This window comes from Plasmopara halstedii (assembly GCF_900000015.1).
Source record: "Plasmopara halstedii genome assembly, contig: Scaffold_3120, whole genome shotgun sequence".
NCBI classification, from domain to species: Eukaryota; Oomycota; class Peronosporomycetes; order Peronosporales; family Peronosporaceae; genus Plasmopara; species Plasmopara halstedii.
Genome location: NW_020190023.1, coordinates 240,413 through 266,333, shown reverse-complemented (window position 1 = coordinate 266,333; position 25,921 = coordinate 240,413). Strand labels below are relative to the sequence as shown.

The window sequence follows — 25,921 nt, the reverse complement described above, 5'->3', positions numbered from 1 at the left end:
GTCACCGTCGTGACATGAGCAAGCTCATAATCCGGTCTGCGTGACAACGCATCAGCCACAGCAATCTGCTTTACTGGTCACCTCGAAGTTATATTCTGCGAAGAACGAGAGCCATCTGGCAATCCTCTGTGAGAGTTGACACGACTGAGTCGCAGTGCGCAGTGAGGCATGATCTCTGAAGATCACAAACGGCTTTGAGCATAAGTGCATACTTGATCGCAGGTGATCCCTTGTCGTGGACTGGGTAGTTCTTCACTGCAGCCTTAAGCTGGCGAGACTCGAACGCGATCTCCCGATCTCGCTCCTCGGCGTCTATTCGCAGCAGTGCGCAGCCGATGACAAAGTATAAAACGTCAAAGACGACACAGAATGGATAACCAGGATCTGGCAACGCCAGTATTGATAGATGAAGGAGGCCCCGGCAAAAGGCTTCCGATGCTCTGTGTCCCAACACCATTCCGCTCCCTTCCTAAGGAGATTCGACAATGGCCGTGTCATTTCAGCATGATTTGCGCTTATCATATGCAAGTAGTTGGCGAGGCCAAGCCACTTGTGCAAGTTTGTTCTGGTTCTTTGGAGCCGGGGTCCGCTCGAAGGCCACGCTTTCCAATGATGCACCCAAAAAAGGGAATTGCTTCCGCGCCTAAGTTGCACGGATCTGCATTAGCATAGAGCTTATTCGTGCGCATGCACTCGAGCACCGCTCTCAAATAGACAAAATAGTTTTACTCATGTGTCCTCCCGTGCCCCGCACGACTGTGGACGAAGTTTCGTCAGAGTATGTTTGTGTATACGCCCGGTGGGGCCTAACCAATAGCGTCGCAGGACGATAAAACGTCGCTGTTGCATTTACAGCCGTTGCGGTATCACCAGCCATTGCCATAGCACCCCGCTCGAAGTACTCACCGCTGTCAGCGCTCACCAGGTCGAGTGCATTGTACTTTGTACAGCCAATCAGATGGTCTAAAGAGCATCCTTTCTAAGAATCTGTGTTTGTGCCGGAATAATGGAAGCGTCTAGCTCAACGTACGCGTGAACGATACGCTACTTGCCGTTCAGCCTACGGACACAAAACGTGGGTGTTGAATGGAGAGATTTGCTCTCACACACCATTCCTGCGTCGTGCTTCGCACGAAAACAGGCGTCAATGACATTACATAGCTCCTTGGACAGGCTCGTTGGCGTGTTACGCAGTATTTGGTTCGTTGATCTCATGACGTTTACCTTGGTCCGGAGTAGGACCGACGGCGGGTCTTGAAGACTACGTTTTGAAATTTCCTTGTTAAGAGATAGTATGGATCCGAAGGATCTTTCAATATCGATGATTCGCTACGTGCGTTCAACACCCTTTTGGTGTCCTCCAAGACAGCTTCATCCAAAAGCATAGAGATAATTTCCTCGTTCGGTCGTATAATGACCTCGGCAAAATCGCCTGCCTTCAAAGCACCACTAAACTCTCCAAAGGACATCTCGTTCGACTCGAATAGAGCATCCACTTGTCTAGGGTTGCCGTCTTCCACCCGACATGCAGTTGACAAGGATGTATAGCTGTGCGCTATCGTCTACGGTAGACAAACCATGGGTCAGAGTCGACGCCCTGCGTCTTGCAGATAACACAGAGAATCGCCGTCTCTTCTCTATAGAGGTTTTACTCCTCGTCGAGACTAGTGGGAACACGCTCACAGCGTCGTCCAGCGTCCCCACTCTTTGCTCCATTGGAGCCGTGATATTATCAACAACATCCGACGAAGATCTGCTATTTCCGCAGTCATTATCCAGTGGATAACGTGCCACTCCACGCGCACCAGAAGGGCCTTGCCCAAGATGCCTCGGACCTCGTCCGACTTGGTATGCAGCAACTGCTTTGATACTTGAGCAGTGCTCAGTGGGTAACGTGCCACTCCACGTGCATCACTAGGATCTCGCCCTCGATTCATCGACCCTAGGCCGACCATGGCACTCTTGGCATGCAGCAACTGCTATGACACGTGAGCAGTGTGCTCAGTAGGATACGTGCCACTCCACGTTCAGCCCGCGACCCGTGCTCGGGACTCTTGTTCGATACATTTTCGGTGTTCGTCAACTCGGCACTCTGATATCCAGCACATTGGCCGTACTGGTCTAGTGCCCGCGCCAATAGCGCATCTACTATCTAGCAGAAATAGGTTTGTGATTCACTAAAGCTGCACCAAGGGAATTGACCTTCAATCGATGCATGGCTCATAGTATTCCAACCATGCCATACCAAGGATAATGTCATACCCTGAATTCAAGTCTAAGAATAGGCAGCATTCAACACTATCGAAGTCAAGAAATATGACACCGAGGTCCACCGGACTCTTCAGTACCGTGACACATGTCCCTGTCGCTAAGCGAACAGTGACGGTGTCACTCAACCGCGCTTTCAGCGTCTCAGCATACAGCTGACTTCCTTCGGTCGTGGAGCGTCAAGCATAAATGTCCGACGCCCCGGAGTCGATCAGGATTTCCCAAAGCCTTCTCTGTCGCTTTTACGACCAGCAAGCCAGGCTTGCATACACGTTTCATTTTTAAAAGTACGGAGCTCTTCAGCTGTTGCCCTCTACCTCCTTGAGGCTTAGCAAAACTAACTTCTTCCCCAGTTGGGCGCCTCGCGACTACAGGGGGTTTGACGTTGACCCGCGACAAACCAGACTGGTGAGAAGCGGGACGTTGGCTCGATGAACCCTGATGCGCCTTGCGCAGGGGACAACCTGTCCAAAAGTGACGGGTGTCCCCATAGACAGAACACCTTCGGGTATTTATATGCTGCTCGGCAGAACGAACCCCCCCACCCTTTTCTCAGAATAGCTGAGATCCATTGGCTCAGGCCCGCCAGACGAGCTCTGAGGATGTGCATTCCAACTATATCATGACGACTTAGAGTTTAATTCGACATTCAATGGCACATTCACCGCTTCTTCAAAAAAGACGGATGCACACAAAAGACTTCCATTCTGGCCACGCCAGTGCGCATGCCCTCCATAAATACGGTCACTGTGACCGCTTCCGGGAGAGGATCTGCTGCTATCCCGGCAATGAGAGTACGCAACTCTTGGACAAAATCCACTAATTTTATTCTTGCCCTGTCTGGTGGCAATAAAACTCGATTGCGCGCGATATGCCTGGTTAGTCGGCGAGAACACACGTAAAAGCGGCAGCTTCAGCTCCGTCCAGAAGGGATTACACCGCTGCAATTGCACACATCAGTGCCCATCTCTTGCTCGGTCACCAAGCTTGGAGATAGCTAGTTCCACGCCCTATTGCTCAGTTTGGAGAATGGCGGACATCATAGCCATATCGGCCTCTCTCACCCAGAGCAAGAGATTTTCTCCATCCTTACCTTCGAAATTCTTAACGCTCACCATGAGCGGCCTGGGTGCGAAGCAAGGTGTTACACGCCCTCAGGGCCAAGCAGAAACATCATTTTTTTCCCGTCCTGCATGCCCTGGGGCAAATAGAAGAATTGCTCTTTCCTCACAGAAGATCAGTCGTAACGACTCAGGCTTTGCTCAACTACTAGTGCTACCAAGTGCAGTTTGGCTGTCGTAGACCTTACGTTCTATACTAGTACCAGTATGAGTGTAACGAATGGCAATCTGCTATACCCAAAACCTTAACACAAGGCAAATGTACTCTTCTGTTCAACATTGATACTGTATTTTTATTTTATTTGAGGCAAAGCCGCCTAACTCTAAATCGCTAGGCGTTCCATAGTAATTAGTAAGACCTAATTAATACGCATAACTACTGGCACCCCGCCAAGAAGTAGCTACTTATTACGGTGCAGCCACACCATCGTGTGATTACACCGTCTTGTGTAATCCACACCTTTATACGTTCACACCATCTCGTGTGTATGCCAGGGTACATGTAGCCCTGTTACAGGTACGATAGAATGGGCTACCACGCTGGGGCGGACGACAAGCCTCTTACGGGGATTGGTAACGTCCGGTTGGCCGCTCCGCGCCTGCTGGGAAAGATCTGGCCTCCTGTTTGTATCTTATGCAGGTCGTGGCTATTGGGGCCTTATTTTTAGGGGATTGGCATTTTCAAAGAGACGTGAGGCTCACAGCTCACGGTTTTTGGTTGTTCATGGCAACCTCTCGAGTTTCTGAAAGTCCGCGAATGTACCAGGGCTGGTTTAAGTACCTGGGGAAGTCGAGAGATATCTTTTGCCTGAGAGCTTGCGAGAGATTGAGCCTTTACTTCAGCCAAATTGCTAAGGTGCGTGGCCACTTAAGACCTTGCGCTACCTCGACTTACGACTCCTTTGGCCATGAGGCAAACGCAGCCCTCTTCCCACTAAATGATGGCGACCGACCATGCGGTAAACAATCTTGTTAGTTACATGTTACTGCTGTCTCGTGTTGACGAGCGGGACCCTTCACAACAGAATACTGTGTTGATGAAAGATCACTTCGACGATCACGTTGAGCCTTGCGTTATGCGAGTTGCAGCATTAGAAGAACCGCTAGGCGGTCGCCCCCTCGCTACGCCAACTTGGAATACCTTTTGACATATGAGATGACGTGTTCTCCTTGCTCATCGCGTGGATTGAGTCGTAAATAGCCTGCTGTACTTTTGCCAGTTTTAAATGCTGAGGGTATATTCATCATAATGGTTTGGTTCTCCTTGAACGCTATTGCTCCAAACATAGACGGAAATTCTGGGGAATGATGATCTGTGGGCTAAAAAAGCACTTGCGGGCGACTTTCTTTTGCTGATTGCTTTCTAAGTGCAAGCATGTTGCCCGCACACATTGGCTCATACGCTCCACATTAGTGCAAAAAGCATTTTTGGACGGTACTAACCGTATTTACGGCGTGTATTTGGCAAGAATTGGTGCAATTTTTTCCTTGCAGTAAAGTAGCTGAACAGTTTGAGACAGGTCGAGCTCGTTGGTAACCAGCTGGTCATCGTCGCAGCTCTTCTTGACATTGAAAAAGGGCGTGGCCAAACTTAGTGAGCAACTCCTACTTGGAGGGCGGCTAGGACGTGCATCGCCGGATTAGAGTGGAGGTGATTAGCTGGAAATCGAAGAGGCACTAGAGCCGTTCTCATCGAAGGATACATCGGCATCCTCATCGGAAAAGTACGTCGATCGCGACAACCACGCTATCGGCAAAAGATGATTGAGTCATTTAATCTGGTTTGAGATTGCAGACTCCCAGTGAAATTAGAGAATACGAACGATAAAGGTCCGAAATGGAGTGATATTTCAGATGCAATGGTTGATCTTGAAGTGGTACTTTTTCGTTGTATATTGAAAGAACAAAATGAGTGTGAGCACGGATTAATTTGCATCCTAGTGAGAGAGTAAAACTGGGTAATAACTATACCCTTGTGTACTTACTATATACACATTTGGTAAAATTGTGTAAACTACGTCAACTGATGCTCGGTTTCACGAAGTTCAGCACACGGCACAGACGTCGAGGTGTATATTCAACCACCTCCCGTTCTTGTTGTCAACACCATCGCTCTTCTCAATCAGACGACTGATACAGCTACCGACCACGTGACGAACTTGCTACAAGCCACCCCTTACTAGTAGATGTGAGGTATGAAGGATGACCTGTCGCTTTTCGAAGGGCAGAAAGACCGAGGGTGCGATGGGTCATATGCGGCGTCGACATCAGGGCAAACTTTCCAAATTGAGCACTCAAACTCACGAGAGTTATAGAGAGAAATAATATTGCTCACTTTACTAAATACTGATAATAAACTTGGCATACCCCCTCTCACGAATCATTTCACATTAGAGTGAGTCACCCTTCACATATTGAGCTGCGACGACTCTCTGGTGGCTCGCTCCCGCAAGCTCAGTCGATAGCCGCAGCTCGACGACTTTCTTGAGAGACTTGACGTGTGGCCTAAATTGACATTATCAGTTCTCAGTTGCGCTTTAAGACAACGCGATCACACCGTGTGATTTTATGCACCCCAAGGAGTTTGTGACCGCGTCGCTGCTATGTAATAAAGCGTAGGTTGATGTTTGAAACGCTGCTCCGTCGAAAAGAGACTATCTCAAATTCGACTGACTTGTAAGAGCGGGGTCATGATATGACTCAACAAGACAACGTCGTGCACAAGATGGGTTTGTATTTTGGTCAGGGTACTAAGAGTATAAATCCACAATTGTTACTTTGCACCGATACGATCGATGTGATGTAGCGTGGTCGCAACTATACCTTAAGAGACGCATACGCTACTCGTGTATGTAGGCAATCAGTCTTATATAGACCCTCTCTCCTACTGCATGTTCATGTGTGTTCTGCCTGGCTCTGTTTTTGTCATGAAATTTATCCTGGTTCTCCCTTACTTAATCCTTTGGAATAAAGTTTGTGATTTTGGTACAGATTTAGCCAAGCAGAATTCAGCGACTCGATTGGTATGGTCCGCAACTCCAACTAAGGCTAGAGCAACGCTTTGGAGGTGGCAGGGAATAACAAAAATGGTTTTAAAAACAAGGTAAACTTAGAGCGGTGTTCGCTGAATTAATATATTGCAATCTCAGCGCGTGGGGGCTACTTGATTTAGCACAGATGTACCCGCCCGAGTAATTCGGATAAATTCTTTCAGCATGTGATTAGCGTGCTCCGTATGTCCATCTGTCCATCTGTCTCTAAAATCAGCATACATGTTCAATTTAACTCAGACAAAGATTGTCAAAACATAGCGCGGGAATCCTTCTAATACAATAGCAGCTAGCAAGTCATGTTGACGAGACACTTTTCCGATGAACATCTTGGCCGTATCACCATCGAATATGGCGTCATTGACAGCAGCGAGATAAGTCATCTTGCTCAGACGGTCTACAAGACCCGCAATGTCGGAATTGTCATACGCGTCGTGGCTGAGAAAACATCTATGCTAATTGAGTACCAGCACTAACCGGGAATCAGCAAGCTGTTCAGAGCACCGGCGAATGTGGTTTGGGTTCATCCACCGACACCTTATCCACGTGCGTATAGATATGCTTACCAAATTATACATGTTCGGCCACAGATACATAGAATTCACCGAACAGGATTTTTTCCGATGCGGCCGCTCATAGGAATATCGTGTAAAATGTGAACTATTCTGTACTTAAGGTTTTCATGGTGAGATACCGCCACCCGCAAAAGTCATGTAAATGGGACAGTACTGTTATACAGCAAGATTACAACCGTGCGCTTAGATTTAGCGGCATCAGTTTGCTGTAAAATCTTCAACAACGTACTACATTATATATCTGACCCGAACACTTTTCGTTCCGCCTCATCGATTGAAGACACCACCGTCGTCACTTACGAGAATTTATATTCTGTGCGATGTGGGAATGCATTTGCCATAACACTTAGTGGATTCAGCTTATACCTATACTCATCAAAAAATGATATCCATTTTGTCGTTCTCTTTGGGAAGTATAATGATGAGTTCACTGCGAAATAGTGCATAATCGGTATAGATCACGCACGGCCTCGAGCCAAGCAGGTTAGTTCAAAACTTTATATATATATTTTAATCACGAGTTCCTTCCCACCAGCCCCTGCACTGGAGAAAATATACCATATTGCAAATCCTAATGCGTCCCAGACGACATGAAGTGACCGGTCTGGACCTGGATGGCCGACACACAAGCTTTTATACACAGACTTTGAAGTTGCCTCATGTATTTGTACCTAGCTCCACTTGATATTCTTTCAAGGAAATTGCTATGGGTTCGGGACATGTCGACATGGTTGACACTATCCTTGTGCAAATAGCTCATCAGAAAATGCCACACTTTAAACAACATTTGGGGTAGAGGTGCTGGCCTTTTCAGCTTTTAAAATTTGTGGCTCGATGAGTTTCAAAACCCTATCCTTTCTCGCGGCAAGAAGCTGAAGTAAGTCATACACTGCTTCCTCAAATGAAGCAGTGTGCATGCGGAAGGTCTCAATGTGAGCCACACTCATCCTTATACCCATTACGAAAATCGTAACGTCTATCGTGATCACATAAGAACCTGATGCCAATGCAGCGATAATAGCTTTATAATTTGCAGCGTAGTTCACCATTTCTTGCACCATTTACGAACTAGAAATAATTGTGAACGGCTGTGTGAACACTTGCAATCGATACTTGCAATATATGTCGCTTGAAATACTTCCCCTGTTGGGAGCGCCTTTTTATAGTGGGGCTGTTTGCTAGTGCCCGTTTGTGAGTGCGGCCTCCTGATCTGATATCACAAGAGAGACGCGCTGTTGCTCCATTTGGAGCATAGATATAACACGACCATCTCAGTTTTTCTCGTCTGAATGGAATCGTTCTCCGCCCCGGACTTCAAAAGGCTGGGTGCTCAAAATCATAAGTATCACGGTTGATGTCGTCTTTTTCTTAGCTGGCACCCAGTTGAGGGCCTCGTATGGGTGTATAACGAGTGCCTCAACATAACTGGTGCATGCCTTCAGACTAACAATCACCACATCTGAATTTTTGGCCGCCAGCCCTCCCATCCTGTCCAGACCAACAAAATTACCTCTCGAGCGTGTCTAGCTGTTCAGACCAACACTTCTTGCGCCAGTTAACGAAAGTTGGTGAAATTTTTTGCGAGTGCCTTGGTTTCTTCGAAAATGTGTTCAGATTAGCCAAGTGGTAATGGTCTCGTGCTGCAATTCCTTGGTTGAGAGCACAACAACTTCAATGACTCAATCTGATCAGACAGTGTTTATGGCTCACAGTCACTAACCTCGTTAATTTCATCATTCAGATAGAAGATTCACAGAAGATTACTTTTCGGAACTACAAAGGTAAGCTTATGGATGATAAATTTAAATGAAAATAATTTGGCTTCCAACAAATCAACACTCATACCGTATTTTTATGCGATTATCTGACAGGGTACGCTAGTTGAGTACATGGTTCTGACTGAGTTCATGGTTTTGGAGCTTAGTCCAACCAGTTGATCATTTCCAAATAATTTCAGTACCCATAATCGTCTCAACTGGAATACCAACCTGGTCATGGGACTTCGTCTTCTCCTAACTGCGTCTCTCTGTCTATCTGCAAACTGACAGATTGCTTCGGGGACTGTCAACCACAATCCAAAGACGACTTCGGACAGTATCGAGGTATTGGCTACACACACCTCAACAGGCGTCAGCGCTGAAGATCAAAAGATTGTTACAGGGAGGTCCGCCTTCAGCAAGAATGGTGCAGACATGGTCAAGAAGACTATTGATAAACTCCCTCCGATACCTCAAGGTCCATATGGGATTAAGATAAAAACCAGAATCGAGAACTCCAAAATATTAAATGAACAAGGTGTCATTGAAAAGAGACGGAGCCAAGAAGAAGAAGAAAAAACAAAGAGCTCAATAAAGCTATACGCCTCAATAAGATCCTGTAGTTCGTGGCGCTTGATGTCGACCGTGGCAAGATACACGGACCCAAAGTTGTGCACAAATGAATGCTGTAGCGCCGCTTGAACTTCTGCATCCTGGAATACGATACGTCTTGCGGATAAATGAGTTTGTTCGCCTTCTTCCAAAAAATGCTAAGAGCTGCGTTAGCATGATGCAGCTGCACAAATCTCATCAAGAGCAGCTCCATGTCTGGGATTTGGGGCTGGCGCCGGTGTCGCAAATTTAAGTATAGTAAGACAGGTGGTGACGTGGGTCGTCGAATGACCAATGGTCTTACTCAGATAGTATCTATGAAGTGAGCTCTTTGTGATGGAGATAAGGGTTTGCCTTCGCGAAGGCAACCAGTTCGTGCTTCTGGCTGTGGTCAAGCTTGTTTACGCGACTGAGAATGACTTGGATTTTGATAAATGCTTTTGGAATTACTATTCGGGACAAACATACATTGTTCTTAGAGCCATGTGCTCGTATATTGTCCAGCCGTTTCGTTTTACTTGGAATTTTTTGTGATGTGTTTTTGCAATGGGTGTCCTGGTTCTCATGCAGAATATGCTCTTATATGATGGGCCCTTCTATTATAAGCAGACTGTAGTAAACTTCTGAAATGAAGGAACCCGTGATCTGGTCCGTGAATTAGGACGATTTTAGTATGAGAGGATAAAAACACTTATATAATTTATGCCTGAGAAGAATTATGCTAGAACCTAAAAACGACCAATCCAGATTGTAGTTCATGTTCCATTTACTCTCTTTAAATTCGATTATTTTTTTGGTTCCTCCCAGGATTGTCCTTCTGTAATTGAATCCAACCTGAATGCTTAGTATACTCAGGTAATCTTATTGAAAGTTGTGACCTGGACTATGCTTGAAAAAGTGTTGGCCACATTCTTAGTTTGCGAAACAAATGAGCGAAATGCGATTGTGGTGTTGTCTCATGTGTCGTGATGGCGTAATGGACACAATGCGTTTTAAGAATGATAAGGCGCGCATTACGGTTGGTCTGTTCTGCAATATGGCAGATTTCGAGAAGGTGGACTCCGTCTTCATTTACGGCAGCAAGAAGCCTCGCTCTTTTCGTTTTCCATTGATTGAGCACAGTTCCGCTTGACATCCAGTTCTACGCGAACAAGAACTCATGAATGACGCGCGTTCTCGTCTTGAAATGGCCCCACCGCTTAAAACTCAAGATACACAGCCGTAAAGCGCTGCTGTTGGTAGACAACGCGTCATCTCATGATAGCATGAAGCTAGTCAGCGCAAAATCTTTCTAGCAGCACTCGACGCTGATGTCATCGAAAGCTTCATGTGTAAGTACAAGAAGCTTCTTTTACGACTTTAGTCGTCCATCATATTCGCGTTCTCGTGAGATTGATCTTCACGAGTTTCGTGACCGACGTGGTGGTGCCACTTAGAGGTTGAAGAACTATTTGGCTAAATGAAAGCTCGAGTGATGACACGAACCGCGTATTTATGCGCTATTGAGCCGATTAAATGCGCTGAAGGAGAATCACGAAGTCTCATGTATGTATCGTATGTCCAGCAATCCGATCTAGATTCCGTCCAGTCAGTCTACACTCGATTCTGGGCATGGATTCGTGCAACCAGATCTGTGGATATACACCATTTGCAAAATGCAAATACGGCTGCAGACATGTTAAAGGAATGCGATATGCGCTTTCGTTTTGCCTATAGACCAGTGCATAATCTAATTCATTCCGATATCGAGGATGCTCGCAAAGTACGTGCGATCATTAGGCAAATTCACGACAAGAGGGATAAAGAGAGAAGAGGAAGGGGCAGATTTCCAAAGCGGAGTCAGTCTTTGGACCCGAATCAAACGCGAGAGCGATCTTGAGATTGTAGGATACGATTTGGAGTGCCTCGCGTATTCTCGCTCGCTGGCATTTCACCAAGTACGCCTTCCGACCGCGGACGTTCCAGCAACGATTTTCGAGTCCCCCACTTTCATGAGAGACATCACCCGTCGCACAAAGCGGTATTACAGGTGTCGTAAGTTATTCATAAGAAATGGCGTAAAGCCAAGTAGATGAATGAGCTGAATAGTTCATAGCAGAATCAACCAATGTTAACGACGAGCTTATTCCGCGGGATTTTTCGCGCTGAAGCTTCTCAACATATCATCGAACACTCGGTTGGCACAATGTGTTTGCCCATCGGTCTCCGTGTGCACCGCCGTAGAAATATCAAAGCGAATGCCAGGAAAACAAAAAATCGTCTCAGAAGCAACTCGTGAATCGTGTATCATGATATGAGACGATGGCGTCTGGCAACCCGTAATTGCAAAAAACGTGATCAATGAACAATCTAACCGAACCTTCGGCATCGAATGAATCACTTCATGGAGTGATGCGCACCATCTTGCTGAATCTGACGACAAAGACGAGCACTCCATTGTCACCGTCAACATTCTCGGGGATACTGAAGACAAAGTCGAAATTGACTGACTTTCAGCGGTCAATAGGAGCAGAGAGACTTTACAGTGGCACTTCCGTTTGTCTTGCGATGACAGACATCGCATGTCCTCACGTATCGTGCCACTCAGTTGTACATGTGGGTCACCAAAATTAAGCTCTGGGATACTGGTAGGTCTTCTCACGGATAAGTGGCCGATCATGCGCCTCGTACACTATCTTGTACTTTAAATCATCGTGTTGGGGACTCAAAAATCGTGGCTCGTCATCATGTGTAACTTCATCGTGAGTGGGACCATCCTTCCATGCATACCGTTGCATCCGTGACCAAGAAGTTTGTCTTGGGGTCTCATATCACTCGATTACGGTGTCTCGTTGATCAAATCAGTCTATTTATCTATACGCTCGATGATCATATCTAATACATCGTGTTCGACATAGCTAATATGGTTAGCTCCTAATCAAGACGACGTTAAAAATGCGTCATCCTGCACGTTCACTTTACCCGGCTTGTACGCGACCGTGAAGTTGTAATTTGCGAAGAATAACACCTAGCGAGCTATCCGGTGTGACAAGTGAGAAGACTGAGCTACATATTGCAAGAGTGATCCTTGTAGACGACAAACGGAGACGAACCCAAGAGGTGAACACGATACCTCACCACAGCATAATTCAGTGCCAAAAGCTTCTTGCCGTGTACAAATTAATTCCTTTCTGTTGGCTTCGGCTGTCGCGATTGAAATGACACGACTTGATTGTGTCCTTCTGATTCTTTTTTGTAATAACGCATAATCGATTGCAAACTCAGAAGCATCCAACACCACGCTATATGGCTTCGAGACACGTGATGAAGCAGGCAATGGCGTTTTCATCGAGTTATTCTTAATTTGAGTGATTGCTTCTTCACAAGCGGACGACCACTCCCATAGTACGTCCTTCTTCAGCAAGATTAATAGCGGACGTGCCATGTCCGCGTAGTTACGCAAGAAACGATGCAGGTAATTGGACAGACCAAACTCAAATCCCTTTGATTTTATGGCATTGGCCACTCCACGATTGCTCGACCTTCTCACGGTTTACACGAACATCAAGCTAACCAATAACAACCGAGGATCGGTACTTCGTTAGCACCGAAAATACACTTTGTTGCAAGATTCTCTTGCAACGAAATGTTTGCGCATACTTTATCCGGGTTACACGTACCGTTGTATGAAAGGGCAGGTCGCACAAGATGGTGTGACCGTACATAGGTGTACTTTGCATAGGTTGTTGTAATCACAGAATGGTGTGGTCACATCGTAAAAAGAAGCCACTACGTGGCAGGATTGCCAGTAGTAAGGCATATTAATTAAGTTTTAGTTTTAGTATTTTGATTATGTATTGCTATTAATTAGGAGATCTAACATTTTAGATATCGGCGGCTATACCGCAACTCAAACAATAAAATACAGTTTCGATTTTGAACAGAAGAGCGTCTTTACCTTGGTTTAGGTTTTAGTACTTGGAGGCAGCAGATTGCGATCTACTGGCTACTTGCGCAGTCATATGGGGTCGCTTGTGGGAGGCTTGTCCGGTAATTCAGCAAATACGGCTTTTTGTGTCTGGGGTGTAGTGACTTTTAACCTTACTTGCCGCATCGAAAAAACGAGATTTTACGCTGCGTTAATCCTGCTACAGCATTCCTCACGCTTGCAATATGACCACAGCGATGTCGTGCCAGCTCTGGTCATACACAAATGCATAGACCGCGAGGTGCTGGCTCGCGACTACAGCTTAACGGTGGGAAAAATCCCGTTCATCTCCTCTATCTTCCTCCTTCTCATCAGCAGCACTTCTACATCATTTTGTACGGTGTAGGGTTCACAGTGGCTTCATGGAAGCCGTTTTCAATGTCGGTGCCGGTGTTAGTGTCGAGCGGGGCGGTGAGGCTGAGGTGACGAATGAGAGCGCTGACCCCGAAGAGAACATCACATCGACACAATCGTTGGATGACTTGAGCAGAGCAGCCATGGGTGCTGGTATGATACCCGTATCGCACCACACGTTACGTTGTAATAAGTAAGACCCAATTACATATGTTGATTGATCCACATGCTTGTATGTGTTAAAGTAACTTTCGATCCTGAATAGTTACATCACCCTCCATCTTGTTATATCAAAGTTTGGAGGCACTTGTCACTTGAGGGAGGGTTTATGGTTTACTAACTGTGCTATGTTTGATAAAAGTCACTTCACCTTTCCCCTATTTCAATTAAATCAACGGCTTGCAGGAAATAAGCTTATTAAAGTCTCCCTCAGAAAGTGAATGTTGGCAGCACCAGTAGTCACTCCAACGCCGACTACTTTGATAGTTTCATCAATGGACAATGTGGACGCCACAGGTGGTGGATGCCCTCAGATCAAGAGTGAGGGGTGATTTTTTCCTAGCACACTTGCAATGTGAGTGTGTGGTGAGTCGCAATCTTTTATCAGAGATCACACGGTCTCCGACATGCTTTGATAGGATCAAGAAGCGATAACTTAATGCTTAGCAAATTTTGCAGAGTATGAGCAAGAATTATTTGGATTTTTCCTAGAACATCTAGACGCCGGTTCCATCACCTCCACAAGTGGTGGTAACACCGTCGGTACGCACGGAACGTTCCGTAAAAATCTAGGTGAAAAGCTTTCCCGGAAACGGAGATGAAAATCTTGCGTTCCGGGAGCGAAAAAAGGAAATCGCTATCGCGATGGCTTAATTTCGTGATAACAGTTGTCAATTGGTCGTTGCCATGTCGCATTTGGATGGCCACGCGAGGGTTAGGCAATGAAATAAAAAGCTACCGCCCTAGGCAATTTTGCCACATGACAAGAGTTGAAGACAGCCAAGAAATCGATGCTTTTTCCACCGAATGTGGTATTTCGAAAACGCTTGTAGTTTCTGTCATCAAGTCAAAGCAACAGTACATTATACGACTATGTACGGAAGCTCCGTAAACTTCGTGCCAGTATGGCAAACGAACCACTGCCTTCGGCAGTGATGGTCACTTTGTCTTTGAGGGACTCACACTTCATCTTCCTATGTCTGAAGCCTTCCGTCAGAGACCAACGGCTTTGGATGATCTAATTATGATTGCATTGCGTGAGGACTAGTAATAGCGTCAAGCACGTGATCAATCGATAAATCCGATAGAAGCAGTAACAGCTACTGCTGAAAATCCAGAACCAATGAATCTAAGTGCGGCGTCTGTCTGAGGGCAGCAAATATACTGTTATGGATGTCAACAATATGGTCACATCCGCCGTGATCATCCACGTTGGAGACGAATCTCTCAATACAGTTCTCGTCGTAGTGGTTTCCAACGCACGAGGTACCAATATCACGAGTCGTTCGGAAAACGCCGGTTCTCAGTAGACACAGGGCGGTCTACTGGAACAAATATGTGTGGTGGTAAATCACATATGATGATTTAGACCTTGATCGATCGCTGTCCTTCGATAACGACACAAGTTGAAATGGGCTTCTCGTTATGTAAAGGGCTAAGGTCGTCCGCTTTAAGTATTTCCTGACTCTAGTGCACCGCGTAACTATGCGCGGAAGCAAATTATTGCTGAAGTTGAGTTGGTGCTATCGAGTCCGCTAGATAGAAGCAATGTCCTTATCTCAGTGAAGTTGGCGAAGTCACCGCGGAGGAATTATGATTGATCTTCAGCTAAATTTGAAGACTTCAACTCGAGGGAAGTATTAACGGTCCTTGAGATGGACAAACGGTATGACCTGATTTTAAGTAAATCGTGACTTGAGAAGCACGAGCCATTGATCGATTAGTGATCGAAAACGATTGGGAGTAGCTCTCCTGGTGTAGGTGAAACCCTTGGAAGCAATGGACTCACTTTGACTAAGCACCAGATAAAACGCTCAAACGCTTGGCGGTCTTATGCTGCTGTGAATCATCCACAATTCGTTGGTATTTATCACGCAATTAAAATTAGGAAATATACAAAGTCATGGAATATACAGGGGTGGTTATTTAGAAAGTGTGTCGATAGATCAAGTGGTGCCACTTGAAAAGGAATGAAATGTTTATGGTGACTTGTTCAACGAAAAGAATTTATCATAGAGATATGTCGGTGGTTGCCTTCTAAAGAAAGAAGAATGTTGTCGAAATGTGTGTACTGGAAAGGTGACGGAATCGACTGTGTCTGTTTATACCGATACTCCCACTGGTACAGTGGCTGAGTGGGATTGTGGGTCAATGGGTATAATTGACCACGAAGGTGATGCATCCACCCGTTATGTATAAATGTGAAGAAATTAACGGAATTTGCTAATGATTCGGTTCTCGAGAAATTTCGACAGCGTGTGGAGTCATGTAGAGCATCGACTTTTTAGCTCATCCTTATAATTCGCTTGTTATGAAATATAAGGATGATGTTTTTAGTGCGAACCCGCCCACTGGTCTTCCACATGAACGCAGAGTTTGACACAAAATGGATCGTGAACCTGGTTCAAAGAATGCAGTGCTTCGACAGTAGCCACTGTTGCGTAAACAAAGTAAGTACATAGACATGTTTTTTGCTCAAAGACAAGGTGCTGGTCGAGTGAGGGAGAGCAAATCCCCTCAAAGCGCAACGACGTCTTGTGTGCGTAAGCCAAACGATAAATGGCGTATCCATCACGCCTTAGACAAGTTAAATGTGCAGACGATTCTCGCTCAAACGCTGTTTCATCGTAAATGGTCATCTTCCACCGTATATCGGCTGTACACAGTTTAGTGTACTTGATTTGGTCGATGGATACTATAATCCATAAGGATGGGGTGGACGTCCGTTTGACGGCTGTTCATACACCGTCCGGTATTTTATGGGCATGGCCTCTGATGCCACATGGACTATCAGGTGCCCTAGCAACGTTCAATCGATTGGTCTCACGTCTGTTTCGATCACTGGAACGCTTCGTACACTAAGTTTTGACAATATTTATGTCTATTCGAAGGACGAAGATGGCAGACCTGCACTTGGAGCACTTCTGTTTAGTGCTGAAATGTATGCGTAAATATTCGTTGCAAGCAAAGTATATTTTCGGTGCTAACGAAGAACCGGTCTTCGATTGTTACGTTGGTGAGCTTAGCGCCCGTGTAGACCTTGAAAAGATCAAAGCAATCGTGGTGTGGTCGGCGCTACAAAATCAAAGGGCTTTAAGAATGTGGATTGGTTTCTCCAATTACCTGCTTCGCTTCTCGCGTAGGTACGCGGATATGGTACGCTCGCTATTAAACTTGCTGAAGAAGGACGTACTATGAGAGTGGTCGTCCGCTTGTGATGAAACATTAGCTCAAACCAAAAATAACTTGATGAAAACACCATTGCTTGCTTAACGATACAGAGCAATATAGCGTGATGTTGGACGCTGCTGAGTTTGCACTTGATTGTGCTTTATTGCAAAATAGAATCACTAGGACACAATCAAGTCGTGTCATTCCGATCGCGACAGCCGAAGCCAGCAGAAAGAAATTAATTTGTACACAGCAAGAAGCTTTCGGCAATGAAGTATGCTGCGGTGAAGTATCGTGGTCACCTCTTGAGGTCATCTCCGTTTGTCGTCTACACGGATCACTCAAGCTTGCAATATGTAGTACAGTCTTCTCACTTGTCACATCGGATAGCTCGCTAGTTGTTATTCTCCGCAGAATACAACTTCGCGGTCGCATACAAGCCGGGTAAAGTGAACGTGCAGGCTGACGTATTTTCTCGTCGTCTTGATTAGGAGCCAACCCATATCAGCTATATCAAACACGAAGTATTCGATATGATACGTCGGTGTATGTTAGAGATAAATAGCGTGATCTGATTAACAAGACACCGTAATCGAGTGATATAGAACTTCATGACAAACTTCCTGGTCACGGATGCAACGGTATGCATGGAGGAATGGTCCCACTCACGATGAAGTTGCACATGACGACGAGCCACCAATTTTCAACTTCCACAACGATGATTTTACAAGATAATGTACGAGGCGCATGATCGGTCACTTTGCCGTGAGAAGACCTATCATTTCTCAGTGCTCAATTGTGGTGACCCACATGAACAAGTGGGCAACACGATATGTGAAGACATGCAATGTCTGTCAGCGCGTGAAGACCGCACGGCAAACGCGAGTGCCACTGCAGAGTCTCTCTGTTCCAGTTGACTGCTGAAAGTCAGTCAATTTTGACTTTGCCTTCGGTATCACCGAGAATGTTGGCGACCACAATTTAGTGCTCGTCTGCATCGACAGATTCAGCAAGATGGTTCGCATCGTACCATGTAGCGTTCAATCGGTAACCGAAGGTTCGGTTAGATTGTTCATTGATCACATTTCTGCAATTACGGGCTGCCAAACGCCATCGTCTCTGATCGTGATACACAATTTACGAGTGGCTATTGAGAAGTATTGTTCATATTCTGGCATTCGCTTTGATATGGCCACGGCGGTACACCCGGAGACCGATGGGCAAACAGATTTCACCAACCGAGTCGTTGATGATGTGGTGAGAATCTTTTGCGCGGGGAATCCCGCGGGACGGAGTTCGTTTTTACCATTGGTTGAGTTTGCCATGAACGATTTAGTTCATTCGTCTACTTGAGTTAAAGCCATTTTTTTATAAAGAAGTTGCGACACTCATAACAACCGCTTTGTGCGATAAGTGATGTCTCACAGATAAGTGGGGTGAGGCTCGACAAATCGTTGCCTCTCGAATCGATACAATCAGTGATGCGAATGTGAAGCGAAAGTACAAGGACGCTCTCGACTCATACATGAGTCGTGTAAATGTGAACACAAGTGTTCGAGATGTGATGGCGAATGCGCAAGATATGCAAAATGTGTCCGGAGATATACGAAGTCGTCAAGGCATAATCTCTATTTGCTGAGGATTATGTACTACTTTGTACTACGAGAGCATGCAGTCTGAAGCTTGTGAAGATCGAAGCTTTTGCCTCGCTTCATTGATCCATGCCGAGTAGTGTCATGCCATGGGAACGCGTTCACTATCGACCTGCCAAGCTGGCTAATGACACAACCGACGGTTTTTTAGATTATCTTCAACCTTATTATCGCGACGACGCGATTGCCAACTTGGATTTTACGCAAGGTCATTATAACTTGGCTTCAGAGGCAAAGCTTCGGCGCAAAGGTTAAAAGTTGAAATCCTTGGTGCCGTTGCCTTAGCATCGCCCACGGAAGAACGGGAATAATCGGGAGCACCCGAAACAGAGCGAGATTGCTTTACAAAAGGCCTCACATCATCAGCGGAAGCAGCTACAGCAGAAGGATTGATGGAAAAGTCTGCTGCAACCGATGGATCCGATTCTCGATTGCATTCTCCAGGCGAGTGACCATGATGCCATGCGAAATCACAAACTTCGCGAACGACCGATCAAGTATTCTTCTTGCGTTGTCGTGTCGACGATATTCGATCGTCTCCTTGTTCAGCCGCTAGTTCATCATCGAGAGAGGCTTCTCCGCCTTCTTTAAATGTAGTCCAAGGTGAGCGAAAGCTGTGGGCCAGCCACAAAAGATGTAAAGGGGACCCCGGCAACACCTCCCCCTCTTTTAGATCGACAAAAAAATACTTCCACATCGAGAACGCGGTGGCTGTCGCGGTTAGGAGCTACTGGCTTAATAACTGAGGTGCCCAGCAAGCAAGAATACATGTACATGTGGTAGCCTCAAACGTATATTCGTCGCGACTGTCCAAGTATCACTTACGCGCTCGATGCGGGTCCGTAAACGGACTTCGCCTATGGATGCTGTCTCTGACTCTTCTTTTCTGGTCTCTCTCGTCGTGAAGTCGACTGATGACCGAGCACACTTCACGAATATCCTCGATATCGCAGTGGACACAATTCTGCACTATCAAATACACAAATCGAAAGCGCCTGTCGCGCACCTTCAAAAGTCAGCAGCGGTGCTTGCTGTTTGTAAACGGTGGGTTTCCACAGATTCGGTCGCATGGACCCATCCCAGAATCGAGTGTCGATTGCCTAGATGAACCCAGAGAGACTGCTGGACGTATGAATCATATATGAGGCTTTGCGGCTTGCCTCTAGCGCCCCGATGGCGCGAAGATCCACGACTCGCGTCATCAGTCTAGAACTCATTCGATTAATGAGCTCGTCAAGATCTAGGGTGAATCCACCACGTCATCTGTAAACGTCGTCTTGATGTCCAGGTTCGCGATAGCGCAAATCCGTTAAATGACGTGGTATCGGACTGAAGTCCAAATTAGATGGTGACGAGATCTCATGAGGAGTAAGCGTACTCTGGCAAGAGCTTGATATGGTGATATGAATAGCGGAATATGAAGGAAGAAGAGTTTTTAAGAATTGAATAAACCCACATCTACGTAGGGGTGGTGTTATAAGTCAGGTCCCATTACACATATTGCTAGATCACACAATTTGTGTTGCTCACATCAACTGTACATCCTGTATACTTGTGTATCCTCTCTCAGTTCTGTCCCATCAGAAGCGATATTACTATTACCTCAAAAGTTAGTGATGTTCAAAATTTATTAGTTATAATAGTAAATGTTACGTCACCTTCCCTCCCTTCTATGTACGAGCAACACGCGTTGGGGCGTGTCAGTTGATTGAAGCCTTCCTCAGAGAGTGTGTGTACAAGGACGAGCGATTCCCGTTACACTAACGCGCTCCATGCTCGCGTCAAAAGCGCTTCTCTTATCTGACGGAGGTGAGCTCACGACTCGCCTATGGTCTCTCAGAAAATAAGAGCTCGACACCTCGACGCCTGTTGCTTAGCCATCTAGTTGATTCTCACTCGTGGCGCTCCAGTCAGACCATGCTCTGTGTTAAATCACATTCCTGAATATAGCCCCAAGACTAACCAATATTTTTCAGGTCCTCGATCTATACATGAAAGCTCAACATATTTTTCGGCATTTACACCAATGCCCCCGTCACGTGTTACGTATCCGTATTTTGACATCGTTGATGCCCTCGTGCTGTTTTCGACAGTCGCGTATCGTACAGACTTGCACGACACTTCAAATCTAATAGAACTGTTTACAGCTTCACAATGCCCGAGGTTCGATCAGGTACAAATCGGATGAAATACAATAAATCAGCTTTTATGCCGTAAGCCGCCCTGTGCGTACTGGGACTTGACGTTTCTCCGAAAGTGTCCATCGTCCGCGTTGGAGACCGGCAGACCCAGCGTTTCTTTCAGCCGCGAGCAATGGGGCACGCACGGCACAGATACTGCAGATGTAACTCTGCAAGCCCTGCGGAGTTGCTCATTACTTATTTGATCTCACTATCCTTCTTCAGCATTGCTGAGCTCCATCGATTTTGGCGCGCTCGTACATCTAACATTGTCAGCACCTCATATTGCATTCGCAACACGGAAGTTGTGCCTCGCTCCAATTTTTACAACTCCTACCGCCTCCTCGAAAAGAAGTGATTGCAAATCTTCTTATTGCGAGCGTAATTTGTTTGTAAACCCATCGAGGAATGTGGTAGCCGTTACCTACTCCACGACAGATGTCAGACAGCATTGCGATAGTGAGAATCCATTGCCCCTGAACATAATCCGCCAGCTTTGTGCCTCTCTTTACAGGTATTTCTACGTTGGTAGACGCCTCTTTGATTGAGGTTTTGCAAGTCAAAGTCCATTCTCGCGTTTGAGCTCCTAGCTTGGAGTTTGCAAGTGCAAAGAGCTAAAATTTTGTTTAGATAGGACCGAACCCACGACCATCTCAGCTTTTCTCATAAAAAATGAGAGACATCTTCTATTTCGGTCGTTTATATCCTGTAAGCTCGTCATCAAAACTGAATTTGTTCGTCCATCAGCTCCCAGCTGGGGTTGTTTCGCCAGCTGATCCATAACGAAGTTAAAGTCTGAAAGCCTCAAAACGTACCCTCCAACAAAGTGCTAGTCAGCTGATCAGAGCCGCCCCCGACAAAGGCACAACCAAAGAATATTTGCACCAGTACGCATTTTTTTAAGAAGTGCCATATCCTATTGCGAATCTGATTACGTATCTCTGCGTTAAGGAGGAGTCAGTAGATAAAGAGAAAGCACATCACACCCATTTGAGAATCAGATTATCTTAATGAGCAAAAAATTGACGACCGCTGCCTGGAGTTGTGCCGTCTCCGCTATTTTATATGGCATAGCAACTCTGCTCCTCTCAAGGGCTTTGTCTCATTCTTAAGATGTATAGAGTTCATAAGCCACCGTCAGCAACTAGCTGCTTGCATGGGGCCAACCATTTCGTGGCATTAACGAACGACACTCAGTTTGATAGAATCTTTTGTCGCAAAACAACAATAATGCTACTAGTTTGTATTGCTTCACTGCTCTGAATATCATTGAATAAGCTCATCAGGTCTTGCAAGAAAAGCGTAGACTGAAGTGACCTATATAAACGTTCGAGTATTTTATCTTATTGCCGCATTCCGAGGTTGGCTAGAGGTCCTAAGCTCAGCTTCAGTATTGTAGTCTCACGCCTAATGCGACAAGATTATCTACATTTGCACTTTGCACAGGGGAAGCAGTGACATCTAAAGTTTGCATTGACAAACGAACAGAGATTAGTATGGTGCGCCACTACAATGAGCGGGATCGGAAGCCTCCAGATAGATTAATTGCACTGTGTATAAAAACCCATCAATGTAATACTAATGCTCCTTTAACAAATACTCTATAATTATATTCTCCTCTCGCTTGCTCAACCAACGGTTCATTACTACCCATGAGTGAGGCATATGAAGCAGCAACGGTGGGGAGATCCTACACTCTGTGATTTGGATCTATATTTGGTACAAATACTCGGGGAAATTACTGTCAATTTTTGACTTAGTCCGCTCAATGAGTGAGGAAGAACAAGCGATCTCGCACGTTAAGATTTGACTAGCCATCTCCAGCGAAGCGAATGTCCGCCTAAACGTCATTTCATGCTTGGCATACCAAAGTTCATAAAATGACGCGGGCATCGGGATGACTACTAGCCATCTCAAGTTTCGGAGCGCCGTTCTTCTCGATAAGACAGTAGTAAGTGGTCGCTCTTTATTCCTGGGTCCGCGCTGCGCAGGTAAATCTGTCTTTGAATCATAAGAGATAATGGCAAAGGATGCGCCAGGTGGTAAGCGGAATCGGCATCTTTAAAGTATCTGAGCAATTATGTTGCTGGATGAGATTCTACGATATTCGACTTGAATACATTTTTGGAAAAGTAGATCATAAAGAGAATAAGTTATTTTACAAAATATTATCATTGTATGATAGTTTTCAGTAAATCGGTACTACTGATGTCTAAGCACCACCTTGCGCACTTCGTATGGACAAAGAAAACGTTTGAATTAATTTGAGTATATAATTTGGTACAAAGTTAAAGCTCTATCGTTATTCAAACTATTTGGACAGATTGTAGAAGTCCAAACATTAAAAAAATACTTCTTGTCGCTTAAGGCGCTTTGTAGAAATAGATGCGCAACCCTGCGTACACCCGAGAAAACTAGCCTATTTAATATACTCAATACATTTTTCCGACCGGGACGACCCATGAATGTACTGCTTATTGAATGGGAAGTCAGTTTCAAAAGCACTTTTTTTTATTTGATGACACAAAGTGCAAATCTGATCGATTTAGCGCCGCGCATCATTCTCTGATGACGCCTACTTTGGAAGACTCAACTGCATCACATGATCTGAAATTGTTTTCTGTTATCCAAACGTTGCCGTTCCTTGACCATGTAAAAGTGCACCTCATCCCGTCGCATGTGATCTTGTTGAACCTAACTCTTTGTCGCCATCGCGTTTTTTTCCACTAGAAATGTCATCTTTCTTTTTTCTTCTTCAATGATTAAGCGGATGACATAATTTCAGCTTATGAAAAATATATAGTTATCAGCTTTATGTATGTAATTAAGAAACTGTAGCATCAAGTATGCGCACCAGAGCTTCTCCGTAGCTTTTAATTTCGCCAACTGCCGCAGGCTTCAACATCATCCTCCTGCTCTGACAATAATAGATGCAGTAAACTCAATTCTCACACCGCATTCAATAAGACAAAACTCACTATCTCTATCATCTCTTACCAATGCAATTCTGATAACGCTGCTAATTTTATCAATATTGATACATAGCTTGTGCGTTTCATGCAGCTACAATGATCTCCAAAACGAATGCAATATCGTTAGTTCAACAGATGCACAAAGGTCAAAGTTCTTTAATAAATTATAAAGGCCCCGAAATTGTAAGTTCTTACTTTATACTATTTAAGTTAATGACAGCACCATGATTTATAAGCTAAGGCCCAACCTTGATCTAAAAGTCTTGGCTTTGAAGTTTTTAAGCGTCGCGATGTGGCTGATTTATTTTGGCCTTTAGTTTTGACACGCAATCACAGTATGAGTTCAACTCGATTCCAAAAACAGCATCTTGCGTACAGACAACAATGTGTCGATGTCTAAACTTGCTCGCATACAATAGCTTGAGAAGTTCATTACAAACTGATTCTGTTATGGGCGACGTTAAGCTCAATCCGATTTTCGCAACTTTTGGGAGAGTACTATAGGAGTTGTGCGTACCAGCAACTCCCGATACGATATCTCTTGCTGATTTCTTTGTCATGGCGATCTTTATGCTTTGTAACCGGGTAAGCAGGCTAGCTCGTGTACTTACAAAAATAATTACCCAAATGTATGGTTTTGTACAATATTACAAAAATAATGTTGCTATTTTGTTATATTGAGAGTATACATGGTCTCGTAGTAGCTCACTCTTACAAAGTCGGTCTAAATATATTAAAACTTCAAATAAATGTACTATCAAATGACAGAGCAAACTAAATTAAGCACTCTCGTTTTTGCTCATGAGTGGAACGTCTGGACTCAATCTCTGTGCGTTTGTTAATGCATACACATTGAGTCGAAAACTCCTCTGCGCAAAATGCATAGTTACTTTGTGCATTTGCCAGCAATTGTATGAAATCCTAAAAAGGAGACGTGAAAGGACAGAGTCCATTTGCTGTACAATGAGATATGGTAGTAAGTTTCTTACTATCGTTCGATTTTAGTCACGGATATCAAATCCACTGCATCTTTAGGGACTTGTAAATGTTTGATTCTTACTGTAACAATTATAGCGCAAAATATGCGGAAATGGCACGGCCATTGTCTAATAAAAGGAGACTTCCTTAGAAAGGATGCAGATGTAGTTTAAGTTTCTCGACTAACGTTTAGATAAGTTGCCGCTTGCCGATCTCAGCCATTCACATTGAGTGAAAAGAACCTCAGCACCAAATATGCGACAGACTGATTTACCAATTGATAATTAGCTTCTTGAGCGATCTATTTGCTAACAAAATTTCAAGACTGCTCTTTTCACAGAAAGACATACGAACAGTTTCATACTCTTATGTGGCCAACATTTCCTTTTCAAAAAGACACGTTCTATTACAATTTTCGACAACGGATCATGTAGGAAATGCACACCAACTATTTTATTTGGCCAGATTGACAAGAGAATAATGAACAAGAGCTTATCGCCCAAATGGGCACCCATTGAAAATGTTTCGCATCAAAATTTATCTATTCATCAGGGAGCTATTTATGTCATTGTTTCGAGAGTTAAGGCCAACGTCTACAGTAAATGTCAGTTCTATAATCAAATTACAACGCGTTCGACGCAGATTCGACGTAAAAGACAAGTTTCTGGTATTTTACAATTGATAGAAACCGAGGGACGCATTCACGAAAAATACCAGTTTTTAACTGGGGGTGCGTTAAGCCTTTTTCGAGTCCTATGCATCTTACGTTCTATACATATGAAGAACATTTTGTTAATTGTTGAGGTATAACAAGCAGCATGTAAGAAATATAAAGCACGACACGATATTGATATTTTGAAGTTGTTTAATGGACATTACGTGAATACTGATCTTAATTATCATATTGGACAGGTCTGTGCAACCACGAATCTGATCAATATTTAATTCGCAGCGATTGTAAAGTAATACGTCGGTCAAAGGCACACCAAGGCGAGAACGAAATAGGCGTAGTTCGATAATTTGTTCGGTTCTCCACGTCAGAAAT

At 44.9% G+C, this 25,921-nt stretch overlaps 4 protein-coding genes across 4 annotated transcripts; all 4 read left to right on the top strand.

Annotated features, from left to right (window-relative positions):
• Positions 1-7,588: 7,588 nt before the first annotated feature.
• On the top strand, positions 7,589-7,810 carry PHALS_07608 (uncharacterized protein; the record flags this gene model as incomplete). The annotated part of the gene is made up of 2 exons (XM_024721105.1): positions 7,589-7,675; positions 7,712-7,810. 2 exons carry the CDS (start codon positions 7,589-7,591, stop codon positions 7,808-7,810), a joined length of 186 nt encoding a protein of 61 aa, XP_024586238.1.
• Positions 7,811-10,140: 2,330 nt separating this feature from the next.
• PHALS_07607 (uncharacterized protein) lies at positions 10,141-10,352 on the top strand (the record flags this gene model as incomplete). The annotated part of the gene is made up of 2 exons (XM_024721104.1): positions 10,141-10,179; positions 10,239-10,352. 2 exons carry the CDS (start codon positions 10,141-10,143, stop codon positions 10,350-10,352), a joined length of 153 nt encoding a protein of 50 aa, XP_024586237.1.
• Positions 10,353-23,386: 13,034 nt separating this feature from the next.
• On the top strand, positions 23,387-23,707 carry PHALS_15242 (uncharacterized protein). Its single transcript, XM_024721103.2, has one exon. It carries the CDS (start codon positions 23,408-23,410, stop codon positions 23,654-23,656), a length of 249 nt encoding a protein of 82 aa, XP_024586236.1. The 5' UTR covers positions 23,387-23,407; the 3' UTR covers positions 23,657-23,707.
• Positions 23,708-25,356: 1,649 nt separating this feature from the next.
• Positions 25,357-25,686, top strand: PHALS_07606 (uncharacterized protein; the record flags this gene model as incomplete). The annotated part of the gene is made up of 1 exon (XM_024721102.1): positions 25,357-25,686. One exon carries the CDS (start codon positions 25,357-25,359, stop codon positions 25,684-25,686), a length of 330 nt encoding a protein of 109 aa, XP_024586235.1.
• Positions 25,687-25,921: the final 235 nt, after the last annotated feature.

Bases quoted from the DNA above. Each gene is read 5' to 3' on its own strand.
- PHALS_15242 (XM_024721103.2), top strand. From the start codon at position 23,408: ATGGGAAGTCAGTTTCAAAAGCACTTTTTTTTATTTGATGACACAAAG.